The following is a 12,913-nucleotide window of genomic DNA, read 5'->3' as shown; positions in this document are numbered from 1 at the left end:
TTTCATTCAGAATTGCCAACTTTCTTTTCATCTGTGGCAAGTTTTCATATCACAAATCATACGTTATGCCAGAGTTTGCCGTAACTACGTAAACTTTTTTTGTATCGCGCTAGAATTCTTACTTAGGCTTTTGAAACAGGGTTATGTTGCTAGAAGATTGAAGTCATCACTACAGAAGTTTTATGGTCGCCATCATGAACTCCTGGATCGTTATCCATCACGACCATAAAAACTGATTTGTTCATCGTGTCATAGTTTTCCACTGGACAAATAAATCAAAAATTCTAGCATTTTGAAAACATCTTCGTCAGTTATTTTATACAGAGTATGAGAAATCTCTACCAAGAACTATATCTTTGTATCTAGGTGTACCATCTTTTTGAAGAGAAAAAAAACAACGATGTATAATGTTTTTGAGTCGGGATTTTAACTGCGTATGGAGAATAGAAGTATACAGTGTAGAAAAATCACAGGTTTTAATGCTATTATATTCTAATAATAATCTTGAATTGATGGATCCGAAAAGATCTTTTAACTTTTTCAGGATCCACATTGAATTAATACATTGTACCACTACTGGAGTAAGAAGTAAGAGGAGGTAAGACTAGATTTCCTCTTTGACAGCGGTGAGCACATCAGTTTTGTAAGAGGTCAGGGGGTACATTTTGCAGGTCCAGCTATGTAACGTTGTTTGTATGGATTCTTGGGGAGTTTAGGAATCTAGTGCATAGACGGTAAGTCACAATCATCGTCTTTGATAGTAGAGACCAAAAGAGAATAGCACAGATTTATGGTTTTCCACTATCTCTTCATCGGAGAGAGTAGTGGCAGTATAGGTGTTATCACTGTTATTATTTTTCTACGTCTACCTTTGATACTAAACATTGGATGTAATACGTTTTGCAGACAAGACACAATATTGTTTTTGGCTTTGTCTGCTGGTACGACAAAACATTTGTCATGTATGGTAAACAATGCTTTTGCTACATCGGGGTCTTTGAAAACTGATGTAGCATTGACACCCATTGAATTACTTAAACTCTCATTCGTTTCAAAATTACAGGACTCACAGCCGTCTCCGACTCTGACAGAGAATCAATGTCTTCTTGTTTTCGTTTTGTCTATTTTTTTTGGTAGTCCTCCACGGCACAAATAAGAGGTTATAGTTCCAATTTGTTACACGTGGTTTGCGGTACGTGGGACCTTTGGAAAGGACCTTACGCAGAGATTCGTTTTCGATGATGCTTTATCTCCCGTAATCAATTGCATCTATACCTATGTTGACAAACGGTAGTGGAAGAAATGATCGTTTTTCTTCATCTTGACCTTTTACACAAACTGGTTTAAACTGGTTAAACCAATATCCACAATAATGGTAACAAGTCTGTATATTGATGAGGTAGGTTCAGAAACAGGAAACCACTATTAAAACCCCCATTACCTACTTTAGAAAAACCCGTCACTTTAAAGTTCCGACTTTTTTTACCGTTTCTTACAATGAAGTGACAGTTGTACCATTGCAAAGGGCAATATGTCCAGAAACTCTGCTAAAAAATCATCAAGCCATTTATGGCCTCTAAGAGAGAACGACAGAGTGAAAGTAGAATGGGACTGGAAACGTCACTTCCTTAACAAAACTGTCATTGGTGCCCCAAGTAAGGTAAATTTTGTCAACAAATGGGTGTGATCAAGAAATATTCATTAGGGGTTAGGTTTCAATCTTCGGAACTCAACCTTATCGATCCGTCACAGCTTTTCAAAAGTAAAAATAGAATCTATTGAATAGAGAAAATGATTTGACATATTATATACGTCTTTTTTCATAAATCAATACATTCGTAATGGATTATGAATTATTTATCAATCGGCAGGATTTCAAAAATCATTTTTTTCTACACATCTGATAAACATGAGAAATATAAATGTAAGTGGTTTTTCATATTTCTAATCTTTTCTGCTTTTTTATATTGGTTGTTTAGATTAATAATTTCTGAGTAGACGATTTATATATCATCAAGGTTTTTATTGTATTTTACGTAAAATCACATGCCCATAAAAGATTTTCGCGCAAAGTATTGACTTCGTCTAAAGGTGTCAAGTTTGATTCTTCTAGATAATTTACAGTCGGTTGACCTTTATTTCAGACCTAAAGAGAACCAAGGTTATAGCGGTAATCAAAATAATGTAATTCAGAGACAAAGACCGGACATGGAAAACAGACTCGCACAACAAAGAACATAGAATAACTAAAATCATACATACAAAGTAACAAAAGCAAATGAGCAACTCGGACTCCACTAAAAACTGGAAGCATGGACCAGGTGAACCGGTAGGGTGCGTCCGATAAATAAAACACGAAGGAAAAAAACTAAGAAACAAAAGTTTAAAACAAAAATGAAACAAATACATTCTCAAACGAGTTTTGGTATAAAAAATCTCCTATTCTGTAGAGTAAAATAATTTCTTACCTTGAAGGAAAAAACTCCTACTATGATCAGTTTAACTGCATGAGTGTCTATCTTAATGACCACAGAGTTTTAAGCTCCATTGTAACTAATTAAATAGATGATATATTTGCAAAACTGGGCTAATACTAGTTCAACAAGGTCAGAGGTCATTGCCAATTTTCACAGCGCAAAAAAGTACATCGTCGCCAAGTACATTGTAATTACAGAAAGTTTAAGCTGAAAATCGTGTATGTTTCTATTACACGAAAAGGTGCATGAGAATATTTAACATATAAGAATGTATGAAATTAATAAATACGACTGAAAATCGAAAAAAAATGAAAAAGATACCGAAGCGTCAGCAGTGGGATGATTCAAATACGTAAAAATCCCGACACATGGCTAAACATGAACACATGAAACAGAGACAATCTACATACACAATGTAGCGAACCGAATAAAAGAAATAACGCATAAAAACTTAAGATAAGTAAAACGAGCTAGACGTCACACCAAATAAAAGCACTAGAAATATTCACTCCCACAAAACTACCGGGAGTGACATCAGGTGCTTCGGAAGGGTAAGCACGTCCTACTCCTCCTGCGCCAGATGATTGGACTGAAAGAAGGCAAATCTTCCACAAACTTAGTTTAGTCATCTCTGAGCATACCCTGAAAAATAATCATAACATGACAATCATAACTGAATGCACATTTGGCAGCGTTAACTTTTTATTAATGTGGTTCCATTCTAAATGCTGTTGTGTACGAAGTTTGTATGTTTTCCGCTGAATAACTTCAATAGGACTGTATGCAACAGGTTTATTTTGTACAAAAAAATCTGCTTGGATTTTATAAGTTTATTACACGAGAAAACAAATTTGAATTTAAACAAAGCTAAAGAAAACAAATACGGCAAAACAAAGCAAAGACCCTGTTAAGCAATGCTTCTCCAATAAACATGTGGTATACAAGAGATATAGTGACGACTGTTTGTTTTGGAGTCAGTATCCGAAAGAGATGACATGTCTACTTGCAGACCTTTGCCTCTTTGAGCTCTTACTTTCATCCTCTTTGTGCCTTCTTGTGCAAAAGATCTAAACAACCCGCTAGTCTTTCCTATGTTTGCCCTTTCCCAGTTGTATCCTTGTGTTTGAGTTCTTTCTTCGATGTTGTCTACAATTGATTATTTTACCAACCTCGTTTCTTTTCCCGCCAAATTTCCAAAATATTGTTTCTTCTGTTATGCCAGATTGATTTTTACTGAAAGATGTGTTCAATCCCTTCCCTTTTTGTGATGTCTTCTTGTTGTAATGTTTTCGTACAGCCCGTCATTTGATATTTCATAAGGTCCATAGGTCACTATCATAGCCCTATAACATATTTCAATAGGTGTTTGTTCTAGATCTTTCCCGAGAAGCCATCATGTTATGATACAACCAAGGTAGTTTAGCTGCTCATTTTTTCAATTGTCTGGTTGTCAAGTATGATATAACACAGCCAAAGGAGAGCACGATCGTCAGTGGAAGCCTCTGTGAGCTAGCATATTAAAAGCAGATTCAGCATATTGGACTATTACAACCCAAACCTTCTAGTCCTAAAATGTATGAAATATATGTCGTAGAATGTAAACCACAATCAATCTATCAATCTCTTTATACAACAGAAACTAAGTCCTGTTCTATTGAAGTAAAAAAAAAATAATGATAAAAATAACTTTTTATCAATTTTCGTAGCTTTTATATCTTAAGACAGACTGATGAAAAGAATTTTGACGTGTCCATTGATATACATGTACAATGCATTCATCTATTTCCGTATATTAAGGTACAATAAAGGAAATACACATGTATATAATTAATGTACAGCTAAAATGAATTCTTGATTCAACTTCAAGTAAAAAATGAGGCGTACATATTAAGTCTACAGATACATGATAACATTCCTATTGCGTCTTTACTTGAGCATTGTAAGAATATTTTTGTCAATGTAAACAGAATATTAATATTTTTATTTTCTTTATTTAATAGGAATTGACGTAATTTGACAGATATGACACTAGAAGGTAACATTATTCTAAATACTCTAATATCATTCTGGGAAATCACTCGTGAAATGAAAAATGAATGAAACAAAAAAAAAAAAAAAACACACAAAAAAACACAAAAAATAAGACCATAATTTATGACAAAAATAGAGGTTACAGTTGCGATCACTTCTAACCACTCTTCGATCATGTTAGGATTCGCTGTCATAGAACAGTTCAAACTGTCAGAAACTGTTCTGACCCGCGACACATACGGTCAGGGTCTGTCAGGACTCTGGACAAGCTCTGTCATAATCTGTCATGGGTCCTGACACACTCCTGTCAGGAACTGTTCTAGGTAGAACAGATGTGTGGATTAGAAGAGTTCCATAGAAGTGTTTCATAAGCTCGAGAATACTTCTCTGACTGAATTACATACAGTACATGTACGTGATTCCGAAAAAAGGCGTGGCACCCGAATCCCGATTTGTACGACGGGAAAGAAGCCTTGCTATGTTTAAACTTGATTTATTTTTTATTTTTTTACCCGACTTTTATGTATGGCATGCAGTACCAACACAAATTATTGCCTACCGTACATGCTACCCGATGACTTTAAAGATATTGGACTGAATTCTTTTGGTTGCAGATCTAGACACCAGTATGATACAGAGTACCTATACAATTCTAAACAGTTTATACAGAAATTTTAGGCCTTTATGGAACTTAAAAGTGTTCACACTCATACACTTCGAAAGAATATGACATTTTTGAAGAACTTTGACTTATGTATATATTCCTTTTTGAAGAACTTTTACTGAAATATATAAGTCGCAATCACCCACTTGGTAGTTATATTACAAAAAAGTAGTATTTTATTAAATAATTTTAGAATCTCTTGGAAATTGAAAGTGCTCGCACTCATACATTTTGCAAGAATATGACATTTATAAAGAATTTTGACTCCAACAAATGTGTCGCAGCCACCACATGATAGTTATATTGAAAAATTGAGCATTTTAGTCATTAATTTTAGACCATCATAGAAATAAAAAGTGTAGGCACTCATACATATGCTGGAATATGACATTTTTGAAGAATTTTGACAGAAATATATGTGTCACAGACACCCACATGATAGTTATATTGAAAAAAATTGGCATTTTAGTCAATAATTTTAGACCATTATGAAAATTAAAACTGCTCGCACTCATAAATTTTGCAGTACTTTTAGAATTGTTACTTAAATAGAGGTGTCACAGTCACTAATATGAAACTAACAATGATTTCAACATTTTCCACATATAAAACCATGTAGGTAAAATGGAAGTGTTCACACTCATATTCGTTGCTAAAAGTGGCATTTTGGAGAATTTTGACCGAAATATTTAGGTATCAGTCACCCATTTACTGCTGAATTTAACATTTTTTAGAATGATTTGTGACCCTTATTTCGTTCAAAGTAGCTTTCAATCAAAAAGTACTCTGTCAATCTTGAACTTCGTGAGAATTACCAAACATTTGAAAGTTATCACTTACCATTTTTACACTTAAAACGGAACCAAAGACCTTTAATTTTATAATTAAATAATTTAATTTAATTGATATCACATGTGTATGACAGGATGTAAACAAATTATACATGTAAACAATGATGATTTTTGAATGATGAGTGACTGGACCGTGATCGACGAAAATTTCAACATGAACGTAGAACGATCGAGTGATAGTGGGATGATAGTCATGACGAGCTCTCTATATACAATTGGAAATTCAATGTAAATTTTGAAATCAAGATACTTTTCCTAATCGGATTAGGTTATTTACATTAGTCACACAGTTTCATTTATAAATTGCGGACTTCCTGTTCTAAATTACGTCACACAGAATAGGAAGATTTAGTGTCAGGAACTGTCCAGGGGTATGACAGCTTTTCGTGTTTTCTTTGTCACGACCCAGGACAGTTTCTGTCAGGATCTGTCATGAAATAGAGCAAAATGTGTCCTGACTCAGGACAGCCTCTGTCAAACCCTGTCAGGATCTGTCAGGATTTCTGTGCTATCTGCTGTCGTAGTACAGAACTCCTGAGAGATTCTGACAAAATTTAAGAGAGGTTAGAAGTGATCGCATCTGTGTATACAAAAGAAATCATAACAAGAATCATAAACATCTTCAATATAAGTCCTTCTATAACAAAATAATTGATTTTGTCAAAGTATATCAGGCATAATATTACTGATACTTTCAATAAATACTCATAAATCGATATGCAGAATATATTACCGCCCTTATTATGAACGGTGAAATAGAAAAAAAAACAAAGTTGCTTCCACATAAATCATCGTAATACGACAAAAAACTGCGTTTATTGTAAAAATCCCAAAATGAAATGCATTCTGTTAAAAGCGTTAGGGGATGTAAAACGTAGATTTGTCAGCCATGCGCGACATAAGAAATAAATTTTATTTTCAGGAATTGTAATGTTTTCAGTGGAGTTCCTCGTCGGCATTGGAGCAACGTGTGTACTAGTCATTTTCTTTGCAAATAAACTAAAACACCGAGACATACCGAAAGACAATGTCATTTTTAAGAAGCAAATGCCTCTTACAAGCAAAGAAGGAAAAGAAGTACCTAGATCCGGTGCAAGTTTAGTGTCACAGAATCCTGACAATCAGGTAAATATAATTAAGGGAAATCAAGGGAACCAGGATTATAATTTTAATTAAAAAGGCAACGACCAAACAAAGAAATAGACTGACACAACAAAAAAAAAAACATGGAATGAATAAATTAACGCGAATAAAAGTAAATGAGTAACACAGACACCACTTAGAACTCGGAGAATTGACCAGGTGAATGGGTAGAATAAGAGTCCTCTGCTTTTCAAGAAACACCCATCAAGTTTTTTTATGAAATGTGACGTCCGGTTTATACGAAAGAGACAGGTGAACTGTGACAAGGTGGACAAATTGATTCTCATGGTGCAGATGGGTACACCATAACGATCCACGAATTCAAGGTATCGGTTGACAATAAAACTTTTGTTGTGATGGCTTTAGTGTTGTAGTAACATCCATGTTTAAGAATACATCTAGAAGGAGACTAGCACGGTACAAAAAGTCTATGTAGTTTCGTGTGATAAAAAACATCCACACGCAGATGCTGAAACGATGTTGCCACAGATGACATGAAAGTTGACCATATAGGTTATTAACTGTTCAAATAAGGGAGTAAACTTAAGTTTAGTTGGACTTCAGGCTTGCATTTGAAGGAAAGTACTATAAAAGTTTCCTAAAAAGAAGAAAACCAGGATACGAATAGTTCTATCTCAAAGTACATGTATATGTAATAGTGTGGACCGAAATGTTTCGAAAAAACGTTTGATCATAGTTCTTACTTTTATAAGCTTGTCTGAGAATCGTGCCAGAGTTAATTGATAAATGGAGTAACTGGACACAGTAAACAAACTCAATTCATTAAACTTGAGGACACTTTATATAAATACGACATACGAAACAGCAGCTAAGTAACTGAGCCTACAAGTAACTATAGAGGACATCATTGCAGTTTCTTTTCGGAATAAGCATAGTCCAGTATCAGATAAATAAGTTGACTCTTCCTTTTCCAAAGTGACACGTTGTGAAGTCTGAAATCCTATAATAAAAATATGACAAAACCTATTTCATGTTTGAACGTGAAGGGACGTCTCACTTTATTGGATGAGACAGTTTAATGGGAAGTACTGCGTTGAAAAATGCGAAAATTTTGAGTATGCAAATGTCGAAAAAGTAAAAAAAAAACGGTACATGCTTTGAATAACTAATTTCTTCCAGAAAACGGATATAGAAGATTGTATGGAGAAGAAACTACTAGAAGCAAAGAAATTTGAAAAGCAGACATTTGCTCTCGGTTGGTAAAATTGGTTAAGTCGTCAATTTATTCATTTTAATTTATTTGCTACATATGGAACGTACCCATAGACGGGCGTTTAGCAATAAGCGACATGCGTGAAAGTTTTACATTCTTCTTCGATAGTTGCCATACCCTGGATTAATTTAGTAGCGTAGAGTTCGAACCATTTCACCAATTTAAAGGAATTTGATAGGAGTTACCACAAAAGTTAAGAATATTCTCAGGCTTAAGTACTTTTCAATGTTTGAGACGCTCAGCCCAGAATTCATTGTAGAAATAGTCCAGGAAGAGCTGTTCGCCTTGTCAAAAAAGACTGATCAAAATCAAGTGGGTGAAAAACAGAAAGTTAGTAATCCTTTTAACAATACGTTTATGCTCTCACATAGCTATCTCCCGAGCGCAGATTTTATCCGCTATTTTGAGGCGTTTTCACGCCTGCTTCACTTTGTACATAACCAAGCCTCTTTATGCAAATTAAAACAGTATAACGGGAATAGCTTCGTAGACTTATGTCATCTGTTTTGTTTTTCACATTTTTATGAAGCCGAGCCTATAGTCTAGTGGTGTGGTTCAGAAAGTCAGAAAACAGTTATAGGTATGCTGTTTTCGGAACGTTTCGGTTCTATTCCGTGATGAAAATTATGATACAGCTTCCGTGCGAACAAAATAATCTATTATACTTCATAAAAAAAATAACAAATTTCTGTTGGATAAGCATTATGTGTTATTTTGGTTTATTCCTTTCTAGCTCCGCCCCTTAAAATTATTGGTAGTTTCGATATATCACCATGATATATCATCCCGGTATATGACCCTAATCACGTTATATCCACTTCTTGACCGGAAAAGCCTATCCTTGTCAGTATGCACACCATTTTCATTTTCATTTAGTTCTTATACTGATTTTTTTTCAAGTTTGACCTTTACTATATCTGTGGAACTGCAACAATTACACCAGAGTTTAATTTCACATAAGTTTCTTCATGGTTATGCAAGTCAAGGATTTTTATATAACATTATTTAACTCTTTGTGCACATGTACATAAAAATGTGAAATATTAAAAGGGTATTCAGTATAATATATACATGTAACACATATTGTCTGCAGCAGAGGGTGATACACCGAGTAACACAATCAGAAAAAGAACATACATGTGTATCATCTTCGACTAATTCTCGTGTGTTACTGTAGTAGTATTGTTGCATAAAGTTTTTCGAGGCTAGCCATACTGGACTCAGGCGTAGCCGAAGTCCAATTTTGCTACCCGAGGACCAATAACTCAGCCAATAAGGAAAACCTTGCCCAATTATTGACTAACTGATCCAATACGTCATGTTGGCCTAGGCAAAGGATAGGCAACGCCGAGGCCCAATGCGATTTGTCCGAGGGCATAATATAGGATCATTAAAAAAAACAACAGTCCCTGACACCCTTATTAACCAGTTGTGTAAAAAAAGAAATTCATTAGTGTATTTGCATAAACTGTAATGATTTCTCTGTATGAATTAGGTAGCTTATTTTCTGGTTAATCTTACATACGTTAGCCATGATTCGATGTGCGTCTGTCAATATGTATAGATGGCGCTCTCGTCAAATCTCAACTTGGCTACAGTTACATACAAACTGTAACATTTTTTTTAAATAACTTTTTATGCATAATTGATAACTATATTACAAAATGCTGGAATTTTAAATCGACAACATATTTGTCCAGTATGATGGACGTGTTTTTCAACAAACGGTCGGCATTCCAATGGGAACTAATTGTGCTCCTTTACTTGCTGACCTATTCCTTCACCCTTATGAAGCTGACTTTATAGCTGATCTGATCCGAAATAAAGGATATCGTTTGGCTAGATCCTTTAATCTCAGTTTCCGCTATATATATGATGTATTATCTTTAAACAATCCTAATTTCGGAGATTTGATATATCGCATCTACCCCAAAGAACTTGAGATAAAGGATACTACAGACACTGTGAAGTCAGCCTCTTATCTTGACCTACACTTAGAAATCGATGGTAATGGAAAACTATTGACCAAACTTTACGACAAACGTGATGACTTTTCATTCAAAATTGTCATATTTCCTTTCATCTGTGGAAACATGCCTTCAGCACATGCGTTCATATCACAACTCATACGTTATGCCAGAGCTTGCCGAAACTACGCAGACTTTTTGTATCGCGCTAGAACTCTAACAAATAGGCTTCTGGAACAGGATTATGTTGCTACAAGATTGAAGTCATCACTACAGAAGTTTTATGGTCGTCATCATGAATTCGTGGATCGTTATGGTGTATCCATCTGCACCATGAAATCTGATTTATTCAATGGGTCATAGTTTTCCTTTCCTCGTTTGTCTACCCCGGACTTGACTTTTTATGAGCAACTCGGCGGGTGTTGAGGACGCTTACCCTACCGGTGCACCTGATCCATGCTCCCAGTTTTTAGTGGAGTCCGATTTGCTCATTTGCTTTTGTTACTTTGTATGTATGATTTTAGTTACTTTGTGTTCTTTGTTGTGTGTGTCGTGTCTGTTTTCCATGTCTGGTCTTTGTCCCTTAATTATATTCTTTTGATTTTTGATGACTATCGGAAGAAGAATACTCATATTGAGCCTGTTAATCCATATTGAGCATTTGTTTTCATTTAAGCTTGTTTCTCCGTATTGGTCCTGTTATTGTTTCTTATTATTATTTCTGGACATGTATTGAATGGACAATTTCAATCATATTTTACACAACTCTTCAGACCTGTCAGACCCGATTTATATAATAAATAATTTACCAAAAGGACTAAGTACGGTAAGGTCCATATTTGAATGGAAATTAGAATTTTTTTTATCATTTAGAATGTTAAGCATACAATTTAGCATATTCACCCATATGTATGATATGAGCATATCATATTTCAAAAATATGATTGAAAAAATCTTCCAAATTTGGAAATCTGCGAATTTTAACCGAATATGCATGCCGATATTGGAACTTTTTGGAACATTTTTGTAATTTTGAGTGCCTCTGCAAACTTGACCGTAAGTTATTGTTTATGATTTCAAAATTCTGCTTTGATATTAGTCCATATCAATCAAGATATCCCTGGGTCACGTTGGCGGAGCTTTTTAAAAAATAACAAATGACATTTTCCAATTTTTCCTCCAGGATGTAATTGTGAAAATTCATAGCCATCTTAAAACAATGTAATCATCCATTTAACAGTGCATATCGCATTTTTGTCATTTATTTATTTAAAAATTATTTTTTCTCAAAATATAAGGCTAAATATGGCCCTTATCGTATTTTATCCTTTGCAGTATCAGCATATTCAAAATTTAACCCTAAAATACCGAGGTTTCATTCCTTGTTATACATTTGGTTATCTTGAAACGTGTGTATAGCACACCGAAATTTGTAATATACAATGTAGATATGAGTGAAATTTTTGTGTTTCACATATGTATATACATGAATGAAAGACAAAAAATATATATGTAGATGGTACTCAATGTATGACGTAATATTGATATTTTATATTGTCAGGTCATAAAAATGAAGAAATGGCGAAAGCAGCAGGAAGTTATAAGAATGACAAATTAAGAAAGACGATCAAGTCTATAGAACTTGCTAAAAAATCCTTTAAAAATGGAAAACGTAATAAGATGGCAGAAATCAATATGTAATGAGATGACGAAAAAAAAAAAAAAAAACCAAAAACAAAAACATTAACAAAAAACAAAAAAACTGAATCTATGCACAATGAAATAATAAGTGTTGTTTCCCATTTTCTCAAATGTCGTCAGTTTTGAAATTGAGACATAGCATATTTGTGAGTCTATAAAAATGTAAAAAATTTTGTGTCTCGGGAATATATGACACAGTTAAAACCCTCGTGACTGCCCTCGGTCAGTCGACTTTTAGTTGTTCCTGTTGCGTTAATTTTGCTCCAGGTCTCACTTAGCAATATGGTTCGTGAAAAATGATGAAACGAGACATAGGCGGTTGAAAAATACCGAGAACATGGAAATATGGTGCTTATCGTCAGCAAAGACAATGAATAAACACAAGCAGTGGCGGATACTAGGATTTACAAATTGACATGCATATATATTTTTGATTTATCCTCACACACCATGGTGTCCAAGAGGTGTACAAAAAGGGGGTAATTTTGTGATTTTACATTTATATTCTATTGTTTTAATAAACCAAAAACTAAATATTTACTGAACTATTTATTTGACAGTTTTCATGTCAAAACATACGAAATTATAACAGTTTTACCGACAATTCGTAAAGGGAAGACCGGCCCACCCCATTAAATGAATAAATGCCTTTGACAGTTGATTAGTTTTCGGAGTTTGTCATATTGAAATGTTACAATTTCGACATACTTCACAAAAGCTTCCAAAATAAAGTTTTAGACTGAAACATTTAATTCACCATGTTCAATGCTTTTTTTTTAAATAGATGTTTTGGAATAACCTAAAATAAAATGGATCACAGTCACGAATCGCTTAACATTGAAGGG

The 12,913-nt window shown here is 34.2% G+C and overlaps 1 protein-coding gene across 2 annotated transcripts; it reads left to right on the top strand.

Moving 5' to 3' along the window:
• Window positions 1-1,790: 1,790 nt before the first annotated feature.
• Window positions 1,791-12,844, top strand: LOC148598112 (uncharacterized). 2 transcript variants are annotated; one of them, XM_088560591.1, is made up of 5 exons: window positions 1,791-1,924; window positions 4,478-4,512; window positions 6,964-7,148; window positions 8,307-8,382; window positions 11,929-12,844. In XM_088560591.1, exons 2-5 carry the CDS (start codon window positions 4,500-4,502, stop codon window positions 12,066-12,068), a joined length of 414 nt encoding a protein of 137 aa, XP_088416717.1. In that variant the 5' UTR covers window positions 1,791-1,924; window positions 4,478-4,499; the 3' UTR covers window positions 12,069-12,844. The 2 variants fall into 2 exon arrangements, with proteins under 2 accessions (XP_088416717.1, XP_088416715.1); XM_088560589.1 differs by having other exon boundaries at window positions 6,946-7,148.
• The last annotated feature ends 69 nt before the right edge of the window (window positions 12,845-12,913 follow it).

This window comes from Perna viridis, chromosome 14, assembly GCF_037379345.1.
Source record: "Perna viridis isolate PV_CMFRI_1.1 ecotype Kerala chromosome 14, ASM3737934v1, whole genome shotgun sequence".
Lineage (NCBI taxonomy): Eukaryota > Metazoa > Mollusca > Bivalvia > Mytilida > Mytilidae > Perna > Perna viridis.
This window is presented reverse-complemented; position numbering and strand designations above follow the sequence as displayed.